Here is a 23,660-nt window from a genome sequence, read left to right as displayed (position 1 = left end):
GGTTGAGGTTTTATTACCTTTTCAATCTGTGGCCTTCGTCAAATGTAGACGGCAAACTTCTTTCTACACTTGCTAATGCTGGTATCAGGTAAGCACAACTGAAAAGGTATGATTCTGGTTTTACGACAATCAGTAGATGCTTTTATGAGCAGTCTTTTAAGTATGCCTTGGGTTAGTGTTTGTTTTATATAAAATAGTTCTTTAGCAATAAACAGTTGACAAAATTATCATGGTTAAACCAAGTAGTTTGACAATATATGTAGTGTGGTTGACCAAACTGTTACTAATTCTTTTAATGAGGCTTGAGGAATATTCCCAACATGCTGACAGGTGAGGCTGGCATTGATTTAAGTATTCTTTCCCTCTTTGTCACTTGTTCCCAGTGACTTATGAAAGCCTTCCCAAAATTATAATGGCTGGATTTCAAGCTTTTCCTGCCTTGCTGTTTGTTCCCACACATTCAAGATCATATTAGACAGGGCTCTGAGCAATCAAATCTAGTTGATGTCCCTGCTCATTTTGGGGGTGGGGTGGTCTGGGTGACTAGATGACCTTTGAAGGTCCCTTCCAACTCAAACCATTCTATGATTTTACATTTCAGTAAAATAGTCCTTACCGTGAAGGAGAATTAGGAGACATGTTGGGTTCATCTCCCCCAGTGTTAATGTTCTTGTGAGCCAGGTAAGCCTAAACGTGAATACAGCGCATGCCAAAATAAATCCCACACAGATGCTCATACCCCCCAAAATATTTGTGTTTCAAACTTGCAATCCCTTGTGTATCCCCCATCCCTTACATAAAGTACAGTGGTGAATGTGCAGCACATGTTCACAACTTCACTGCCTGGAAAAAAAGGCACTGTATTAGCAGCACTGCGAGTGAAACGTGGTTTAAAACTTACCCCACCCTGTACTGGACAGTACAGCTCTGGCTATATACTTAAAGCCTAGATCAGCATATGTATTTTCTGTACACATCTCATGTTCTGGGCTTTCTCTTAAGCAGATCAGTTCACATGAGCCTGTTCAAACGTTTGATTGGGGAGCTCACATTTGTATAGCATGTTTTGTCTCTGGCTTTGTCTGAAGTCTTGTCTCATCTAATCTGTTACCACTGCACCACATCACAACAGAACATACCTGTAATGTTGTATAAAAGCAAAATCACAGAATGGTTAGGTTTGGAAGGGATATTAAAGACCATGTAGTTTCCACCACCCTGCCATGGGTTCCACTAAACCAAGTTGCTCAAAGGCCCATCCAATCTGGTCTTGAACACTGCCAGGAATCTTCATAAAAGATCGTTTATCTCGTAACCATAAATGCAAGTTGGATACAGCTAAGTTCTATCTTCAAATATAGCTTTTTCCACAAATACTGAGAAAGCTTTAGATCACTGGCATTGAGACTAGTATCTCTTCCTTCCAGATGCTCAAAATTGCTTAGAACATGCTTCTAGAACACTATTTGCTAGCAGTATGAATTTTCCAGTCCGTATTGACTGGGTTTAATTAGACGCAAGTTTCTGTTATTTGGTGCTTAAAAACAATTTAGAAAGCACTTTAAAAATAATCAGAATTCAGATCGTATTTTTCCTTTTTATTTGTATGAATGCTAAAGATTTCTACCTCCTAGGTTTAAAAACTAAACTACTTCAGAATTCTAACAATATTAAGGATCAGAAATAAAGTAATTAATAGTAATGCCTTGATGTTGGTCAATTTTTAAGACAATTCTTAAAAAAACCCACAATCTTTCTCTGTGTCAAGTCTATTTTTAAAAATGTACAAGCACTAGGACTCTGAGTATTTTAGACAGTTTTGGAAAAGAATAATGTAAAGGGAATCAGTGTACTGGACTTCTGCCTTCTGTTTTCTAAGCATTATCTCAGTGCTGAGGGCTGTATTTCCTGAGACATGAGAAACTTTTTTCATATGAAGGGACAGGAGTCATTTGCTGCAAGAAGAAAAAAAATCAGTGATGTGAAAAGGCCAATAAAGAATAAGGAAAGCTTCAATGGAATAATTTTTACCCCATAATAATGCAACAATGCTATGCTTGTACATAGGCTGTAAGTCAGTTCCAGCTCACACAGCAAACTGTTTGCTATCCTGTCAGAAACAGCAATGCGGTATCACAAAGAATGAGAAATAATATGGAGGTAAGGGAGTCATCCTCTCCCTTCTTCTGCAGCTTATAGTTATTTAATTTATAGTTCTGCAAACTTGGCACGGGACTTGTATTTAGTCAGTGCTGCCAAGTGCTATTTCCAAGAAAAACATTCCGTCCTCTTGTGGGTCAGTCAGACTTTCTTGGTATTTGCTTCTTACTTTTATATTCTTCTCACTATTGGCCCAGCCCAACCCTGGCGAAGTGGACATGCAATTTATTGTAATTTAATGTTTGATTTGAGATAAAATTCTTACCTTTAAAATTAGTCTAGGCAACTCCACCAGACTTGTTTCTTAATCACTGATTGCAATTATGTGAAATGATTACAGAACACAAACACATATAAAAGTGGGCTGAAAGCAAACAGCAGTAGTTAGCTGTGATACCATAAGTAACAAGAGTGCTTGGGAGGCAACAGCACGGTTTTGTTTTCTATTCAGCAAGCTACCTTGCTAAAAAATATTTTTCAGCCTTACTACTTTGCTGTAGTGCATAACATATCCATTTCTATATACACATATAACCATATACTCCTTTATGATAAAGCATTGCATCCTGCTTCTCTTGCTGGGTTGGAAGCAGCATGCTTGCACCATCATATACTACCATTCAACTGTCAGAAATAATTACAAACCCCGACTATTTGCAATGTATGTTAAATAATAAGCTGTATGATGTTATATTGTATTTTTCTGTAAGCTATTCAGCAAGATTGCTGAGAATGAGTAAACATTATCATTATCCTAAGCATTTTTATTAACAAGTTCAGAAGAACAACAAAGGTCACACTGATTTCAGTAAAACAGAAAACAATTTCCTTCAAATAGAAGAGCTGCCAGGAATATGAACTCATAGAAAATTCTGAATACTTTAAAGATCTTAAAATACTGAGTCCTCCATCCTCTAGGGATTAGTATGAGGCCATTTCTTCTATATTATAGTAATTTACTGCTGCACATTAAAAAACCCTCATCACCAGTAAATATGGCTTCTTGAGCAACCTGGTAACTCGTTGTAATATTGCACATTGTAAATTTTCCCTAAAAAAAAAACCCAACTAACAAACCACACCAGGCTTCAGTTTTCACTGTTTGATTCTATATACAAGACTGAGTATCAGATTACAGAGCAATGCATCTAAGAAGAAAAGCTAGTAACAGACACACTTGAGCATGTCAGCGTTGTGCCCAGACCACAGTCGTACATAAGTTGTACATAAAACCAGTTTCCCCAGCACTGCATAATGCAAGGGTTAATACAGAGAGTATCAGTTCCACCTTGCCACAAACCTCATCATACAACTGCGTAGGTATACAACATCTTTTGAGCCATTCTAGTATTTCCACTGCTCTGATAAATAAGCGACAAGTTAAAGGCAGTATCTCTTCTCAAGTCTGTCTGATCAGTTTCTATTCCCTGTAAAAATAATGATAAAAAGAGTTATCTATATGCAAAAATAGGATAAAACTTGAAACATGAGTAACAATTACAGTGGAATCAAATCACATATTCATGGTTTATATAGACTTTCAGCTGTATAGAAACAAAAGAAGTAGTATTCTTTGTGCCCTTCCTCTTTTAATGACTTTCCACATGTTGTTAATCACCAAAGAGTTTTATAATTATATACTCAAACCATTAGCTGGAAATTAGATAGCCAGCTCATGAAACAGAGAAGTACTATCTTAATTTGGTTTTGTCTGCAAAGTATTTGTTTCTACAATCAGAAAGTGAATCCCATGCGTATCTTTTACCTGGTCACAAGATTGCTGCTTTGAACTCCCAGCACTAACACCCATGTTTCTTACTTTACCAACCCTTACTATTTTCGAAATACACTTGTAATTTTTCTACCTGCCCATGCCAAAGCTAGGCAAAAAACTTCCTCTCAGACCAGACTTGTAAATGTATGACACTTCAATTACGATGATCTAATACAGATCAATTAGAGTAAAACCATGGCTCACATGCATTTAGGCATTCTTAATACTAGTTCATCTTGCTGCATGCTGTTTGATAGCATGGGTGAGTATATAGCACTTCCAGATATAATTTTTTGCACGTAATATGTATAAAGTTCAGATATTTATTCAGGTAAAGTTGTTTAGCAACCATTTTTGCTGCTACTTCAGCCTATTAGTAAATTCTTCAAAGTTCATACACCTTTAAAATTAACACATGCTTGAACATGTCACCAAGTGACAACTGGATTTGGGCTTCCAATGACAAGGAATTACAATGCAAATTAAAGGAAACTCAGCTACACAGATGTTATGTACCTATTTTAACTATGGTTGAGAAATTATTAACATTGACCCGACTTTATCCTCTGTATGTAACTTACAAAGATACAGTACCTCTAAGGCGAGAGGAGGAAGTTCAAGTACTTTTTGGTAATAGTGGATTGCCAGGTGCAGTAATCCCAGCTGGTGAAGGCCACGACCAAGGTTGTAGAAAGACTCCTGACATGGTCCACGCAGGTCCAAGTACCGGTGAAGGAAGGAGAATCCCTGCACACATATTATGCACATTAATGAATCTTCCCTTTCAAAAGATGGCAGGAAAATATGCTGGAGAACAGGTGTTTCAATGTGTCTGATTAAACTTTTGATCTATGCTTCCCCACAAAACCACATGCCAGTTGAAGGCAAAACATCACTCACATTTGATTGCTGAGACCATAAAAACTGTGCTCTGTCAGTCTCATTGCCATTGAGAAAAATGGGCAGATATTTTAATAAATGGAACACACAGTTATTTAATATAATGACTTATGGCATTAGCTTCCTAAATGTATATGTATACAGTATGTATGTATATGTTTATGCAATATACACACAGAAAAGACTGGTTCAAGTTCGGAAGAACTGACTAAACAGACTACCTTTAAAAACATGCAGTCAAAGGACTACAGCAAGATCTTATTTTTCTTTAAAAAAAATCTTTAAAAGATAATGTTCAACAACTTTTTTTTTCATTAAAGGGAAAAAAAAACAACCAACCCTTCATTCCCTTTCCTTCACTCTTTGCCTTGAATAGCAACAAGAAATTGTTTAATTTTACAGCTTTTCAGAATTCTACAAAATTCTGAACTCCATAAAGTACATATCAAAGTATTATTTCTGGGATGCAAGCATATTTTTTTTCTTGATCTTGTGCTCCATATAAATGTTTATTCCAATACTAGTTATCAGGGAAATTATCAGTATAGCATTTTATAAAGCAGACAAAAATAAACATCACTGAATAACAGCATGAAAAATCCATATACCCTAAAGCAGTAGGCAGGAGTTCACATCCCCTCTTGAAGCCAGCAGATGTTTTACTGCCAAGTTTCCAGCTGAATTCGAAAGAAAACTCATACCCAGCAATTCCAGTTCTATGCTTTAACAAATTTAAAGTTGAAGCACTCTGTGTTATACTTTCTTATTTTCCTTTTAAAACTGAAATAGATGCTTATGTATTTAAACTATATGACTAGCAGAATCGCAGGTGTCCATAATTGTGTTGCCAACCTTAGTGTGAACACCTGCTCCTCTCCTATGTGGCAGGTTGTGGCTCAGACAGGGAAGCAGGACCCAACAGGTACTAGAGGCCCATTCAGGTGCTGATGTCCCAGATGTAACACAGGGCAATGCATGAAGTGACAGTGACCAGGCACTGCTGGAACAAACCAGTCTCGTTTATACACTGACATGCTGTAGAGCGAGAGAAGTGATTTGTTTCTCATCTGTAGGATGTCACTGCCTACCAGCTTAGCATGTTATGGACTCTTCATGACTCAAGGTTTGTACAATGCTATAAAGAGGAATGGCATTAGACCAGAGCTACCTCCCACACAGAACAAAGCAAAAGACAAAGATGCATACAGTATTATTTTACATTAAAATGCAGTGTTTCATTTGACACTGAAGGAGCTCTGGGAGAAACTCAGGAGGGACAGAAAGAAGAGGTGAATTCAGAAGGGAGAAATCGAGCACACAACTTTTTTATTCTCTCAAGTGAATTTAATTTTGTTACCACTTTGGAATGTGATGACTCTGTTGTAAATAGAGAACATTCTTTCTAGCGACCATGTTGGTAAACAGAGAAGATACCTCCTTCAACATGAGGAATAAGTTCAGACACAAGCATCTATCATAGTTTTAGGTCACCAGTACATCACTGTGGTCGAATTATTGATCAGCAACAATAGGAGCAGGAGAGGATGTAAAAATACCAAGTATAGTAAGCAAGAAATGAGAAGAGAGAAAGCATGGAACAGTATCACCAGAGACTAACATAAATAGGACACTGTTCAAGTACATTATAAAAGGATAACACAGCAGCACACAAAAGGCAGGCAGGCTGATTACAGAAAGGATAAAAACATTAAAATTAGGCCAAAGTTTGCAAGTTCAAAATGTCTTAAGTTGGACACTGACATAACTGGTCTTGTTTTTGAGTAACTGAGGACCTATAGCTTTTGTCAAAATCAGTGGAAGCTACAGTTTTTCAGCAGTTTCAGAAGTCAGGAGAGCTCAGGATCCTCACCATATTCTGCTGACTTTGAGCTCAGTGGCCACAGGAACTAAAAGGCATTTCAAGTTAATGAAAATACTTGGTGGAGAGTAGAGGAAATTACTTTCAAGGTTGTTTGGAAATAATCAGTCTGTGGTTTGTAACTGGATCTCGCAGATGAAATAAAAATGTAAATAAGGAAGCTGAAAAATTGAGGATAGCCTGAACTGGAGTTCACACGATCTTCACAAAGAGAGAGCTATAAGAGGCACCTAAAAGGGTAAAGAGAGAAGGAAGACAGGGAAGAAAACCTACCAAATCTGTAAAGTTTGCTTGAACATTTTTATGCAGTTTATGAGACATGTCTAAGAAGGGCATGTGGCCTAGATTCTACTCTACAGCACTTCTTCTGAGCAAGACAGGGCAAAAAGAAAAATTTGGAAGACAATCCAGACTACAGCCACCAAGACTGAAATTTGTAATATTTTCACAAACAGCTGGCAGCTGCTAAAATCTATATGCGTAATCATTGTATACACACAGCAGAGCAAGCTACATTTAACTAAAAGGAGAGAAGATTCAGATGGGGATAACCATAGTTCAAAAGCATACTCATCTATGTTCACGTTTTGCCACTTCCCTCTCCTGAAAAGCCATATTAATTATGAAAAGTTATTTAAACTGGGTATGTTGTAGCCATAACTGACTGCAAGATACAAAGCCAGGAAACACTATAGGTAAAAACAGTCACACTAACTTACCTGTACTAGAAGAGCATGCCTTTTCAACACATATTTCTGAGAAGCCATGTGGATGAAAGTCAAGCCAATACAAAGACTGTACAGAGGTTCATCTGGGTTTGAACGAAAAGCTTGCACATACTGTCCTAAAAGCAAATAATGGAATCGATATGTTTGTTGTAAAAAGCTTTTCTTAAGAATTTAAGGGCAAAAAAGGAAAATCTTCAAATTAGAAGTGTGAACTAAGAAAAGAAATAGTTTAATATAACTACATCAAAATACACAGGAAAAAAACTGAAAGAAAAAATCCTACTTTCAGCACTCCTTGGACTCTGAAGGAAGAATGCAGACTGTGACATAAAAACACAGCAGAAAACAACCAGACATAGAAGGCAAACATGGCCCTTGCTGAGATTTATATTCTGGAGGCCACACATCTTAAGTGTGACATTTGGAGGGCTTGACTGAAAGCAGCATGTTTACTTCAAAGGTCTGCTTAAAACATCCAACCAACTTTATTTGCTGTTTAAAACGGTCTTTTTCTGTCCTTCTTATTCTTTATTAACATTAGCCTTCAATTATCTTTGCAAGTTAGTTATTTCTGCAATGTGTGCTAAACTTGAAGAGTGCCAGCTTAATTTTTATTAGCAAAACTCTTTAGTGAGGCTTTGATTTGTGTACAAAATAATAAAAGCACCAGACTAACACTGTGAAGCTATCTGTAATTTTCTGATGTACAAAAAAAAATGACTTTAATAAATCTTTCTCAGAAAAAAAATCCCTTGTAATATTTGTTAATATTAGAACATTAATGATATTACCAAGAGCATGCTTGAAACTGCCAGATACAAACGCATTATGCCCATTTAGGACACACAATGCGTGATTATCAGGGTTTTTCAGCATTAAGCGGAGACAAAAGCGATGGTGACGAACATCCTGAGACTGCATAGTCACTTGATTGAATATGTTCCATAACTGAGGTTTACTGACATTTTCCATTACCATAATTCTGTAGAATGAAAAGTATACAAGAAATTAGGAGATACTATATAGTAAATACTGTGTCTGCAATAAACTCAACAGTTTAGGGAAGATAACAGGGAAGAGACATTCAAAGAGCAGGTCAGTGACTGAGGCAAAGCTGAGAGTGAAAGACAGAACGTGTCGTTCTGACCAAATCAACCAACCTCCTGCATTATGCATTTTTTTGAATCAGAGGCCATCAGAAAGCTCCTTTAGTTTCAATAGCCTTATCTGTTTTAGCAAAAGCTGGAAAGCATCAGCCTGCCTTCTTTAGCAGTATTTTCAGCAGTATGACTCCAGCCTCAGTGGAAGCCGTTACAGAAGAGATTGCTCTACCTTCTCACTACTCACCTGATATAGTTGTACGCTTTCCTGAAGTTCTTGTCCAGAATTGCAGCAGAGAGCCCAAAGTATTCCAGCTCCTTGCGCTTTTGTCTATCGTCATAAAACGAATAATATTCCAGTGAGGAATCCACTAGTAGCTCTGCCTCCTTGTACCGGGAGAGGTCACACAAGGAATATATAGCCTTTAGGAGGAGGTTCCACCAGTCATCTTTTGTCAGAACACTCGTGAGAACAGCAAAAATTGCTAAAAATATTGAAGTCAGTAAGTTGAGAAAATTAAGAAAGCTAAACTCTTAAAAAAGGTGCATACATCAAACATCTTTTCAAAAATATTCTCAGCATTAACAAGTAAAATAAAGATATTTCCTCTTTTCAGTTGAAGTTAGGTTTGTAAAACACCAGCAAAAAAAGTCAAAACTTGGGAACAAACGTCAAGAAATACACACAGTTCCAGTTGTAAACATACTACGCAAATGCGTTAGTTACTCTTCCTAATCTACTAAATGGTGCTTGAGAATGTGTAATCTGGCTCAGCTGAGTCTGGACCAGGTAAAAATTCACACCACTTTTAAAGCACGCATTTCTATTGTGTTCTAGATTTGTGTGTATTATATTTGCACTGAGGAGAATGTTGGACCACATGATCTCTAGGGGTCCTTCTCAATCTGAATTATTCTACAACTTTACTAGCTTTCTCTGAATGGGGATTGTTCCCTTAAATTATATTATCTTCATTTTTGCTGCCTTCTTTGCCCTAGAAATAAAGCAATGTTAACATGAACTGCATAGGTTTAGCATGCAAAATAGTAACGTTTATTTCATTTTTCAGAGCTAAGTTCATCTCTTTGCTTTGTTTTTAATAAACATTTGTTACCTTTCGCATCGCAATTTGCTGTCTCTTGGTCGTCATTGTCAGAAATTTTATCCCTTGACACCTTAATAAGATAGAGGTGTCTCTCTCCAGATTTGGAACTAGATATCAAACACACCTGAGCTCTGCTCATTGCTACCTAGAAACAAATTTAAGGGCAGCATTTCAGGTTACACTAATACATCCTATGACAAAGGCAACTTTATGGCCAATCCATCTTGCTCACATTGAACATCAAAACAGACTGCAACTTAGAAATCCACAACAGAGCAAGATCATGAGAGAAAACATTCCCAGAAGGAGTACTATCTCTACATTATCTCGTACTCCACTACAAACTGGGCTATGCAAAAGAAATATACAAACTCTTTAAATGGCTTAAAAGGCTTCTCCTGGGATTGGAACATCCCTGTATATATTGAAATCAAAACTCTTTTCATAGAGGCATGACAAGAACAATACCTTTCTGTACCAGTTTCAGAAATATGTGGATAGTCAGCTATTCAACCAGTGTAATACAATAGTAATGGATCTGACCAGATGGATAAAATCAAGGTCTAAATATTCCCTTCCTTCACTCCCTATTTAAAAATCAAACAAAAAACAATTTACACAAAACCATTACCACTGAATTTACTGGCTAAACAGATTCTTCTGTGGTAAATTTATCACAAGACAATATTTTTTAAAAATTTAAGAAATTCAAAATAAAACTGTTGAAATAGAAGTCATTATCAACGCTTCAGGAAAGCACTATGCTGACTGCTAAAAAGGTGAGAAGCAGCTTTAGTATTCAGTGTGTTCTATGTACACTGAGAAACAGTGCATTGAAGTCACTGTATTAAGAATTATACACTCAAGTGGTCCTCTGTTCTGAACACTACAGACTGGAACTTCAGTATTATAGGCTCCCTGCAAGATTATTACCTAACAAAATTATGAAAGCAGTTGCACATAAAACCCATTAACATACCTCATGCGTTAGTTTGTCGCTTGTCTTAACCCAACTCATAGCTGTCCAATTTCTTAAAGTGTAGCTGGAAAGATTGGCTTACCTTCAACAGCATTGCCAGCATTGTCAGTAAAGTGTCTATGTAACCATACATTTTGCCTTGGGAATACAACAGTGTCGAACGATGGAGGAGTAGCTTTAATTCCTAGATAATATTGAACACGATTATTCAACCTCTTGTAGAGAGACTGATTTTCTAAACCAGACAATTTTGACTCAATACAGTACTAATAGGCTTGTAAAAGCTTCTAGAAAGCTCTGAGAATCTTAGCAGCAGAATTAAAGATCTCCCTAAATTGCCCTGCAATATTTACTGTTTCAAATTCTCCAATGTCAGAGAAATTCAGCACAACTCTTACCTATACTGAAGGTGCTGCTGGAAAGGGGATACAGAAACTTCTCTATGCCATTAGTTACAATCAGTAGAGGCCAACCCATGTAGCTCATAAGTAGCAACTGCTGATCAACTTGATGCAGTGATTGGCATCAAGACTGGTTCTCAGTGGCCAAGAGCTTGTACATCACACAGAAGTAATCAGGTGGGGAAATACTGATAAAATGGTCAGGGAGAAAGAGCCATGAGGACTCATCCCTGATACTCTGTAAAGAATCACTCGCTGTGCTCTGAAGGTTCATCATGCTGTACATAAGCAAGTCTCAATCCCTGGTCCTATATACTTGACATCTTTGACTGCTATCACAGCTGAGTATAATCCATTCTACGCTGGAGAGAGCGAACACTTTACCCACCTGCTGGGCAGCATTAGCATCCTGAGCTAGTGTATCCGGATCATACATTGGTTCCAGAGCCTCCAGAGCTTTTTCAGGTCGGCCCAGCTGCTGCTGAAGTGTTGAAAGTGAGATTCTTGCATCCAGATGCAATGGAGCAAGATCAACAACTTTGGCATAGCTCTCTGCGGCACGCTCCATGTGTCCCAAAGCCTTCAAGCACTCTAGAAACAACATAACACAATACACTCACATGGCAGAAGAAGATTTGCAAAATAGTTAACATACTTTTCAGATACTTTTCAGTTAAAACCATCCAAAACATGTATTATTAAGGTGAAAATATTCAGAAATATGTGCAGATACATCCACAGTTCCACTTAAAGCATCATAAATTGACACAGGATGGAACGCAGAATAGATGCTTTTTCACTTACATAAAAATAAAGTATTTTTAGCTGAAGTAAATTTCAATCTATATGAAGAACAAGAAAACACTCCATGACAGGGTTGTCATAATAAACTCCAATTATAGTTTTGCAAGCACCAATTATCATTCAACATATGAATCTAAAATTCCTGTGATCCTAGATAAAAGTGCCTGGAAATGCTCAGCATTGTATTATCATCTCTCAGTACCACGTGTTCAGGAGTCCCGCTTCTTCTCACCCGCATGCCGAAGCCAGACAACAGCCAAGTTGTATCGTTCTGAACAGACAAGAGAACTCAAGAGAGGCAGTGCTGAGTTGTATTCTCCAACATCCAGAAATGCCTCTGCGACGTCCAGATACAAGTCACCCATTTCTTCTGGATTTTGTTCCACCAGAGTTGTCAAAAGAGGCTTTAAAAAACCCACACAAAAAGCTAAAAGCACATAACCAACGAGAACATTTCTTTAAGGTATTGTTATTGGAAGCTCACATTTTTAGGTGATTATTTTTATTCTATTTGCATTCTGAACTACACTTCCTTTATTGAAATGTTAGTTTAAAAGTGAAAAATAAAGATCTGAATTTCAGAATTCCTGAAAAAGCCACATTTTACTATTCTAGACATTTCACATCCAGTGGGTGAAAGCGTCCATCAGTGAGAAGTGCTCTTTAAGAAAGATTTCGTAGGGCTTCAAAACAAAACAAAGAAGTGTTCCTTAGTGTTCAACAACTTTGCAATGCAGTCCCAGGCCTGTCATAGCACACAGGCTGTGATTTACCCTGCTTTAGTAATACTTCCACAGCAGGCATAATTTTTAAGTTCAGAAACAGTATTTCTGTTATTGCAAGTCTGCTAGGTTTCTCTCTTGGAGTGTAAGGGAAGCAAAAAGCATCTCCATGGCGCTCTCAACTATCTCAGTTATAGGAAGACAGGAACATTTACTTGCTTTGGTAATTTATTAGAACGTCCCCCAACTTCTCAGCTGGTTTCTACTTACATTGAGCGGCTCTAGGATGTTCAGGTGAACCAAACACACCATCAGCTTGACCGTGATGTCTATGGGAACACCCTCAGGAATGCAGCAGCTGACCTTCTCCACAGCTATGAGAAGATCAAGAATTTATTTCTGAACCCATAGGCTTTAACAAGCACTTCACAAGCTCCACATCCCTTCCAAGCCCCAAGTTCAGCTCCACTGAAGAAAATATATTCTCATCGACTCTAGCTAATGCTGGTGTAGGCCTGGCCTCTCCCCTTCTTTTATACCTTTCCTGATAATTGGAACAACTTCTTCCCACCATCTGATCCTAATAATTTCATGTGAAGTATCAAGTGCTGTCAGTCTGCACTGATTTCAACAGCAGGATCCCATGGGATGTGCTTAGAGCCTTCACCTTCTTAAGATGTGTTTGCTTCAGAAAGCTTTCCTTTAGCAATTTATGCACCTGTACTCTGTTTTTGCCTTTTGAAAGAAATACCCTGTAATAAGGTATTTGTTCTTATTAAGCTAAGTCCTGTGTACCAGGGATCTAGCTGTATACATTGTCAGACACAGTTAACTACAGAACTTTACACAACATGCAGACAGAATGCAATCTGATGAGAATGCAAACACAAGACAAAGCAGCTACCCATGACAATACTCGCAAACTAAAGGTCACACAGTAAAACTCCACTATCATATTTCCTTCACATGCAGTCATGACAATTTCTTAACTACCCTGTTTGAGTTCTCCTTCACTTTAATTCTTACATCAGGCATTCAAAGGGTGATTGTTATAACCTGAGAAAACTGTGATTTCTAACATAAGGCTTCCTTATTACATTCTACATCCAACTACTGCAAATCACAACATGCAGATTAGTTCATAATTCTCTGAACACCTTAATAGCCAGCATCAGAGTAAATATTCACCTACTGATAAATTCTTACAAAATTAAAAAATTTATTTTCAAAGTAGGTAAGCCCTGGGAGAATGCTTTTGGCTTTGGTGGTTGGCTGAGTTAAAATTAAATTCCGAGTACGGAAGACTGTATACAAGAAATGTTTTCTGGATGAAGCCTTATTTCTCTGCTGTTAGAAACCTTTCCCTATTTTTATATGATTGCAACCTGTTTCCTGAGCATATGATCAGTTCATAGACTTGCACAAAATTTAAAAATTAAATTACTTACGTGCAGCACTGGATTCAGCAACTGGATTACTTTGGTCATCAGTCACTGCCTCCTGGCTTTCCTGAGTTTCTACCGCTGCCCCTGTATCTTTTTAAAAATATGAGCAGAGTACTCTAGTAACACCAGCTAAGACAAAAGTTACTTGCTTTTGAATCCATGATCAATTGGTAGCTTACTCTGACAAGTGGACTTTTTTTTTTTTTTTTGAAGGACAGCAGAGCAAGAAGCAGTTAAAAACATATAAAGCAACAGATGGTGGGGAACCAAGCTCTTAAGTAGTTTAGGTCTTAAGAAACTGCAAGTTACCCCGGGTAACTTGGCAACACCATGTTATAATTCCTAGACTCGTTTTGCTTCTTATAAATTATCTATTAAAAGCCTCTACCAGGCCAGTTCTTCACTGATCACCTTATATTTACCTGGTCCATTAAAGCAAAAAGCCAACAGAAGCATCTTATACCTACATTGGGTTTGAACCAGATTGCTGAAACAACCAACTAGTTTAATCACAGAACAGACTGTCTGCTTATGGAGTTGGCATGCTGTGACCATTCTACAGCCCAAACATCTTCAGACTTAAGCAATGACTTTCACAAGGCAGGTTTCTCAAAGGCAACCTACTTTATTCAATTACAAGCTAATATCCCTAGATCTGTATATACCAAAATATTTAAATGTTTAATAAAAGTAGTAGAGTTTATGAAGACTATTAGTCTCAGGACAAAGGTTGAGATACTTGAGTATAGATGCTGCTAAGCTTATCTAATTTTTTTTTCAGAAGCTATTTAACTGGCAGAAATAACTGGTCTCTCAGAGGAATGTTCAGAACTTTAAAAGGGCTCCAGTTGCCTGGAGAGCAGTCCTTGTCCTTAATGAGTCAGCAGGGCTAACTGGACATCAGAGTAACTCCTTATAGAAAGGTGAGGTCAGGCCATGTAACTCATTAAAAACACAGAAAATTTTCCAAAGAGAAAAGCCTGTCAACATGCACGAAAATATACCCATGAGCTGAAAAGGTAACAGAAAGAAAGATGTCATATTAGACGAACAGCAGGGTCATATTTACCACTTGTTAGCTACTTACCTTTTTTATCCTTGGTTGGACTTTTTTCTGATACTTTCTTTTCAAGTACAATTCCTGCAAAATCTGTAATAACCTAAAACAGACAAGTAACTCAGGTCGTTTCAAAAATTTAAAGAATATATGGAGTAACAAGCCCGCATGGTAGTTGCTTTAGACATCACAAAAGTTATCAGAACAAAAGCTGCATTCATTTCACATGGGGTTAGTTGACTAATATTGAGTTTGATCAATTTATGTCTTTGTCACTATTTCTGGATGATCTAAGATAATCCAATCAGCATCTCTTTAGAAAATACAACAGTTACTATCACATCTAGGAAAGGTTTTAACCTTTATAGCTTCTTTTAATGCCTTTTGGAAGACTGAAAAAGAAAGCAAAATACTAGGTAAACAGCTAAGCTCTCCACAGATCTTTCCAAAGTGCTCCAAGAATTCCTGAGAATTGCAAGGAAACCATATGGTTTGTCTCAGTTAAAAAAAATAATTAAATAAAATTCACAGCTACATACAGACATTTTACAACAGCCCTGGTCATACACACCACGACTAGTGTGAAACTACTGTAATTCAATAAAACAACTAATTAAAAAAATTAGCAACCAAAGACAGACAATTCAAGACATTCACTGGCCAATGGGGAGCTGTGAGGGGGGAACTGCACAAGTGTAAAGGACCATTGGTCTAAGACCCAATGCAGTTTGGAATTTTATTAACGAATTTAAATGAGTGATAAACACGGAGTACATGGCCCTTGGAGGAGCATACCAGATGTCTGTATTAAGATAGTTATTTTTTTAAGGCTCAAGTTTACCAGCTACCCAGGAACAAGAAAGACCATCACAGGAACAGACCCAAGGAGAACCATCAAGAAGAAACAGGGGAACAGTTCTATGCCCGAGTACTGTATTAATAAATACGGAGCTAAATACTGTATACATAAAATTGACTGATTTTTTAAATGGGAAGAAGTACAGAGAACGGTCAGAGGAAACGTTTGCAGGCTCATGACACTTTGCACTGACAGTGAGCTATATTTAAAAAAAAAAGGAGATAATTTAATAACAGCAAATAAGAATGTTCACAAGGAGAAAGTCACAACTAATAGAGTCTCTTCAATCAATCTTAGAAAGTATTACAATGGCCAGATACTAAAGTCTTCCCTCTCAAAACCAGACCAAATAAACTTGGAAACATGCCTCAAAAGTGAGGCTTAAGAACAGCTTAGAACAAATTGGGAATGTATAAGTGATCTTCTCAAGTTCCTGATGCCTTAGAATCAAGATATATTGTCTTTCTGGAATGTATGCTTGATGCTTAATGCATAAATGATAAAGCACCAAGGTCTGCATTTGAACCATTAGACCATTCAGTGGCACCCTTTTAACCTTCAACTCAGAGAATGCCCTCTGCTGGCAATACTCACAAAACCTGCTCGTAGGTCTCTATTAAGATTAAGGCATGTAGAGAAGGAGGATCGCAAAATTTTAAACACAGAACAGCATACAAATCTAACTTATTAAATCAAGCCATTAACTACAAGGCTAATTACTACAGAAGTAACAGCAAGCAATGTGTAACTGATCAGTTCTATCACTATAGAAACATGACCATATTTAAGCACTACAGGAATACAAACTGTCCATCCTGACTGGCAAAGAGGTGCTGAACATGATACAGAAATGCATTTAATTCTCCATACCGCCAGTGCTTTGTCATACTGTTTGGAAGAAATATATAGTTCAGCTGCAATGTTAACATCTTCCATAGAGACAAGGCTCTGGTGTTTAGCAAAGGCTTCTTCTATTATCTCAATAGCAGAGGTCACATCATTGGCTTCATAGTAACTCCTATAAAACACAGATATGAGATACTGAGTATTTGAGATAAATACTTTGAACACTAGCAAAAGGATTTTCTATTTCTTTTATTTTTGCCTATTAGCAAATATTTTCATTAGCAAGAGTTAAGTTACAAAAGACAGTGAGAAAGGTGGTTTTTTTTTCTTTCCTTACAAGTGTTCATAGTTATGCATTTTAAATAATTACAATTTTTTTTCATCCCCATCATGTTAGGACATTACTGGAGTTTTTCATCACAATATCCTGTAACTTGAGGCAGGTATCAGTAATGTATCACATTGACTTCATTTCAGAAAAACCTTCAATAATAATACTGTTACAACGCATGTTCTTGTATTTTTTTGGTGCATTTTACAACCACGAAGATCAAAAGACTTACACTGTTTTGAAACAGGCCAATAACAGCTTTCTACAAGTTATGTATGAGAAAGCGGAGATATATAGTAGTTAACTTAATAAAAACTACGATAAGAGAGCTATACACTTTAATTACAAGCCTTCTCTGCCTTAGGCAAGCTTCTATGACTTGGTCTGCTCTCATTAGCAGAAAAGGGGACGAGTCAGATTTCTACTTGCTCCAGAAATTAATCAAAAATTACATATAAACTATATGTTGTTGCAGATGGTATGTATTTCAGATTGAACACTTTGTTTCATTCAGATTTTCTGGCAGTAAGTTTCCAGGTTTCTAGTGATATTATATAGATTAAAAATGTACTGCATTTGTATATAATTCTCTACTATTGGCATTTTTCTCAGTAATCAGTATTTGCACTTTATTGTCTCACAGCTAAGATGGTGACTGATCCTACGTGGAGTAACTCCCGCCGGTCAGGCTTTGGAAACATCACAATAGTTGGGGAATGAATGCCTGTGGGGGGGTCACCCCCAGCCAAAACACCAGCATTCCTTGATTTCATCTACATACCCAGCTTGAACCAGCTGTAGAGCTTAACAGTACCAGCTTTTGAGAAACCCTGGAAAACGAAATCACAGTATTTTAAAATACAACTTACTTTGCCATGTCTCTAGCCAACTGCATAAAGCGCTCTCCATCAGAGGGAGACAGGAGATTCAAAATACGCCTGTAGCCATCCATTGCCATCTTGTGTTCCCCCAGCTGTTCATACAGGCTTGATCTCTCCCACAGATAACGCACATTGGTTGGGTCATATTTCAGAGCTACAAGAAAAAGCCTATTAGTAACCTAGTTTAGGAAAAGGCAACAATGGATTTCACATTCATTTCCCTGACTAGGTGAATGTTAACAGACACGCACAAGGTTTTTGTAAGAGAGGGATAGCCTACATTAAAGATTCATTAATCTTTTACCAACGTCCAGACAAAGGTACCAGAATCTGAGCAAACTGCAGCAAACCAAATCAGAAATCATAAGAAAATAAAATTATTGCCATTAGCATCTCACATTTCTTTTAAACTACTACAATGGTTGCTACGGTACCTTTTGTGTAGCAAAAAACAGCCTGTTTAATGTTGTCCTGTTCCAGTGACATTTCTGCTAGTCTAACCCACTCCTCAGTATCACTAGGATTTAAGTGAGCTGCAATCAGTTCAAACTGTAACGACTTTTCCATGTCACCCTGGTCTTCATAGATCATGGCAAGAGTGGAAAACGGCTCATGAGCAAGAGGAGCTGTGAAAATACAAAAAGAATGATTTAGAACTATTGTTTTAAAACAAGTAACTTGCCTTCCTGCAAGCAACAGATATTGTATGAAACACCAACATTGCTCTGTTTAAATTCAGAAAAAACTTGCAGACAAGCTTCCAATTCCTTTTTAAAAATTATTAAACAGCCTAACTGAATCTAACAACAACCATTCATACAATTTTTGTACATTGTAAGTCAGGCTGATGTTTATACCTTGGTTCTACAAAAACAGTAAAAGCAAACTGTGTAAAACTAAGCAAAGGCTAGAGTGTTAGTTTCTTTTCATAAGCAAAACAATAAAGGAAATGCACTACATATTCTTAATTCCACACCAGTTATACAGTGACTTTCCTTGTATTGAGTCTTTTCATCATCAGTGAAGGCACACTGAAATTTTCTGATGCACATGGCACCCAACTTTAAAGCCAAAAAGTTTTACCATTCTAACATACCCTGTCGAATGATTTCCATGCACATTAGGATAGCCTCCTCACGTTCTCCTCGAGCAAATCTGATATTGGCCTCTCCCATCAGACCCCTCAAGGCACGAGGAAGTTTGCTGCGAGGTCTTTTCTCCTAAATGGAAATGGGATATTATTTCTACTGAAGATTCAGTTATGCTCGAATTCAGGAGACATCAGTCACACTTCTGCTTAACACAACCTAATAACAAGTTATTTAAGTAGCAGTGATATTAAAATGACTGACCAAAGTATTTGCTAATTTTGATAACTGACAGAGTAACTCTGACAGTCAATACAAACACAATCCAGACACTGGAAAAATTCACTTCGTTAGTTTTGAAAGTTTTCAAACAGTAATCTATGGTAATTTAAAAAAAAAAAAACAACAAAAAAACCAAACAAACAAAAAAAAAAACCAGGCAACACCAACATAAGCAGAAGTATCCTACACAGAATTATTTTCAGAGAAGTTTCTCAGCAAGTAGCTAAGAATCACACAAATTGGCGTTTATGCACAATGCTTCAGGAGATACAGGGAAAATATATGAAAGTTTAAATACTTGCTTTCATCATTTTCTTGGTCTCTCGATTAAGTACCATCTCCAACACAAAAACATCTCCAGCTGTGGGTTGCTCAGTAGTTTCTTCTTCCTCTTCTTCTTCTTCTTCTTCTTCTTCCTCTTCATCATCCTCCTCCTCCTCTTCATTTTCCCCAAGCATGGATGCAAAGACCCGATGAACAGATTTACTGACGCCATCTGAAGTTTCTCCTGGTTGAGAAAGAAGCAGAAAAGGTTTATGATATAATCAAGAGTACACGCTGCTTATCCAGACAAGTGCAGAGAAAACTGAATTCTTCATAATTAGTAGCCCTCTTGAAACAGCTATTCTACAAGAAAAAGGCCTGCAGAAATGCAGAAAAACTATTAACAACCTCTTTGGTTTTAAAACTGCGTTACTCATCACCAATGCTTAGTATACCTCAGCCTCTAACATTTTTTGGATATTTGAAATGAAAGCATGGAGGAACGCACAGAACAAAGCAACAGTTTATTCAACATTTTTCTCTATCCATACCAGAGAAGCATATTAAGCAATTTTCAAGCACTGAACTGGTTGGATGGAATAAATCTTTTCAGCTGAAGAGGCTAAGTGAGCAATTATACTAAACAATAATGCAGCAAACAATTTTTAGAAGTAATTTAAATCAAGATCTTGTAACCATTCTATTCATGACAATAAGTACCTTTTAACATGTGTAAATACAATATTCACATTTCTCCAGAAAAAGAAATACAAAATTCTTTAAAATAAATGATGCTATATATCCAAAATAAATATGCTTAAAGCATATAATTCTAAAAGTTTTCACATTTTTTTAATTACAACTTTTCATTACTAAGTTAACCTAGGGTTATAACTGCCTACAAGTCTGTATCTATACAAAATATCAAAATATGTAGTGTACAAAGGTTACAGATTTGACATCTGAATATTTGATAAAAGAATAACCACAGTATCAAGTTGGGACTGAAAAATAAATCTGTCCTGTATTGCCCATATACAAGAGGGAAATGGGTACTACACGTCAGTTTATGGTTGCTTTTTTGGTTATTTTTTTTTCTGACTTGGATATTAAGCACCTAAAAATCAAGACTCTTCTTCTCCCCCATCTAAAAAATAAAATTATTAATTTAATTTCCCTTTTGTTTCAGTCTTGGCTGCAAGAATCATCTGAAGATTGTAGCAGATTAGCTCTAAAGATTTGTGTATAAAAAGCGATTTTAACAACGACCACTTCTAACATTTTTCTTCTGAATAGCCTGATTCTAATAGCAACTCTTCAAATACTGATAAATATTATCGTGATTCCTTGATTCTGACTGCTCTTAAGGCTTCTGTGTACTCTGTAGTAAGAGCAGAAGTAACACACTCATACAAATCTATCAGGATATGTTTTTTCTTAGATCAAGATGATGTGTATGAAAAACCATGTAACAGACTGGATGGAATACAGAGCAGAAAAGAGCAGCTTGGAAGTATTTCAAAGACATCAGCAAGAAGAAGGGGTCAATAAGGAACCACAGAAAGAAGGGATCAATAAGGAACCACAGAAAGAAGGGATCAATAAGGAACCACAGATATCTGCTCCAGCCACACTTCCAGGGCTCATTTTCTGTCTTTCTAGGACGAGGTCTGGCTGTACTTTCAAAATCAAGGCACTTACTGACTGGGGCACCACATCGATTCCACACCCATGAGAGAATTTAAGGCCTATTTTTGAAATATAAGGAAAGAAAAAAAAAAAAAAAAAAACAACACAAACCATAGTGATGAGAATTTGCAGTGAAAGTAGCAATAGGAGTCTAAGAACCAACAGAGAGGGATCAAAAATCGCACTTCACCATCTCACAGCATTGGTGATCCCACAAGAATATGCCCTGACTGGTACATGGAGGATAGCTTCTGAAGAGAAGGTGTCTGAAAAAGACTGCAGCACTCTAAATCCCAAACTCAAATCCAGAACCTGAGGCACAGGATCAACAAGGACCGGTACAAACTAAAGAGAGAAGTGCTGCTCCTACCACTTCCTGCACATCCTTTCACTATGTAGGAACACCAAGGAAGTTCAACTTATTTTGCTAAGGCACCTAAGGCAACACTAGCATCCCAGTAACTGCACAAAGAAAGCCAGCCAGGGAATCTGTGGCTAGGAATATCCAGCAGAAAATAAGGAGAGAAATAAATGCAGGCACTTTAAACAGACCAAAGGATAACTGAGCAGGATAAAAAAAAACACGAAGAAAGAGAAGAAACCTCCGCTTTTTAGCTCTTATATTTCCCTTTGGATGACAATGGAAGAAAGCAACACTCACACAGTAGAATCAAATATCCTGAAACATTCAAGTCTCAGCAAAAGACAAGCAAAGAGATGAAGAGCAAAAAAGCCAAACCAAAACAGAAATAAGAGTTCTTGACATAAGTTAAAAACTTTTAATTATTTGTAACTTTAGAAAGAGTAAATAATTAAGACCATGTGGTTAAAAAGCCAGGAGGGAAAAATAGAGGTTTTTCCAGAAAATGATGTCAAATTGGCCAGATCCAGCCCCTTAAAAACACTGAACAAAGTTAAAACCCTGGCTACAACTTGGAACATTCTACAAAGATATACATTCTAACAATGTGCTTCAATACCCACAGGTTCAAAAGAAGCAGTCACATATTTATATAAAGTCAGCTATCAGAGAGCAAATGCTGTCAGTGACCTCTTAAATACATTTTTCACCGAAATTATGACATTAACATTTACCATCAGTTTCATCCTGACTTTGGGATTTGCCAGATGCTTTTCTGGATGAAGACGGAGCCTCTATATCCTCAGCATTTTCCTCAGCAGACGCATTTTCGCCATCCTACACACACCAACAATATTAGTTATCAGCTTTACAACATGACTCATTCCTATTTTCCCTAATATTGACAATTATAATTTAAACCACTGGTTTGCAGCTTTTGCACTGCTAGTGAAACAGGTAGAATAAGCGCTATATCAAACGAACAAACCCCAGCATTTCTTGCTTTCAAGACATTTATATTCTTATCAATGTGAGGTGACTCAGATGGTGACTGTTCACATTACTTTTGACTGAAGAGACTAGTCTGTTCCTTATTTGGCATTACAGTAAGGCAAGATGACACGGTTGACTATTGAAAAAAGTTACAAATGCGTGACAAATCCTTTTAGAAGCCTACTTTTTTGAACACAAAATGAAACAGCAAAATAACACTTGTTAATCCAGTAAGAAGGTTGCCCTAGGATATCGCTTGTCCTTCCATGACAGCTGAGTTCTACTAAATTTGCTCTCTAAAGACCAGGAAATACTGAAGCTCAGTTGCATTTTGACATAAAGATGGCAAAGTTAAAGTTAAGTAAGACACTCCAGTCAAGCAATCTCTCATAAAACTGATCTCAGACAGAAGATGGTGAGGGAGCAGTAGCAGTATACACTGGGTGATTTTATATCAAAACCTGCTTCTACTCACTGCTCCAGCTTAAAATTAATGATGGTGCCTGAAGGCAAGTGCCACTAGCTTTTGCCAAGTCCAGGGAAACAAGACACACTGCCGTGAACCAAAATGTTGCATTCTGCACTTCTGAAAGGTCTACACTGCCCTGAACACCTTGCTCTACCAGCACCTAATGACCCTTACAAATCGCAGGTAGTTTCTTACCCTTTTTGCCCAGACACAGTCAGCAGCTGGGCACAGCAGCACTTAACATAAGCCCCCCACACAAGAGGAGGCCTCGCTGCTCCCGCAGTGGGCCGCGCCCGGGCAGGTGCCGTCAAGAGGGACCGGCCGGGCCGGGGGTCTGTCAGGCCGGGCAGACTCACCTTCTCGCGGCTCTTGCGCTCCTCTCGCCGCCGCTCGAACTCCTCGAAGGAGATCTTCCCCTCCAGGTAATCGATCAGCTCCGGGCTGAAGCCCGACATCGCGCCGGCGCCACCCAGGCGCGGGAGCAGCCGCCGCCGCCGCCGGGGAACCTTGTTCAGGACAGGACGCGGGTCCCTCCCGTTATG

General features: G+C 37.6%; 1 protein-coding gene across 5 annotated transcripts; it reads right to left on the bottom strand.

Annotated features, from left to right (window-relative positions):
- Positions 1 to 17: 17 nt before the first annotated feature.
- Positions 18 to 23,649, bottom strand: GTF3C3 (general transcription factor IIIC subunit 3). 5 transcript variants are annotated; one of them, XM_026852730.1, is made up of 19 exons: positions 23,475 to 23,649; positions 22,391 to 22,493; positions 19,645 to 19,850; positions 19,069 to 19,192; positions 18,407 to 18,598; positions 17,961 to 18,126; positions 16,785 to 16,932; positions 15,086 to 15,158; positions 14,002 to 14,088; positions 12,824 to 12,927; positions 12,064 to 12,235; positions 11,416 to 11,618; positions 10,709 to 10,810; positions 9,657 to 9,792; positions 8,789 to 9,026; positions 8,233 to 8,423; positions 7,433 to 7,557; positions 4,529 to 4,681; positions 18 to 3,587 (listed from the first exon to the last, which is right to left on the bottom strand). In XM_026852730.1, the coding sequence occupies exons 1-19, from the start codon at positions 23,571 to 23,573 to the stop codon at positions 3,465 to 3,467; spliced, it is 2,745 nt and encodes a 914-aa protein (XP_026708531.1). In that variant the 5' UTR covers positions 23,574 to 23,649; the 3' UTR covers positions 18 to 3,464. The 5 variants fall into 5 exon arrangements, 3 of the variants coding, with proteins under 3 accessions (XP_026708531.1, XP_026708533.1, XP_026708532.1); XR_003398805.1 differs by lacking the exon at positions 18 to 3,587 and adding an exon at positions 5,687 to 5,869 and having other exon boundaries at positions 4,574 to 4,681; XM_026852732.1 differs by lacking the exon at positions 22,391 to 22,493 and having other exon boundaries at positions 23,475 to 23,580.
- Positions 23,650 to 23,660: the final 11 nt, after the last annotated feature.

The sequence above is a fragment of the Athene cunicularia genome, assembly GCF_003259725.1.
Source record: "Athene cunicularia isolate RWA chromosome 7 unlocalized genomic scaffold, athCun1 chr7_part1, whole genome shotgun sequence".
NCBI classification, from domain to species: Eukaryota; Metazoa; Chordata; class Aves; order Strigiformes; family Strigidae; genus Athene; species Athene cunicularia.
Note: the sequence above shows the minus strand (reverse complement) of the source record. Positions and strands in the feature narration are given on the sequence as shown.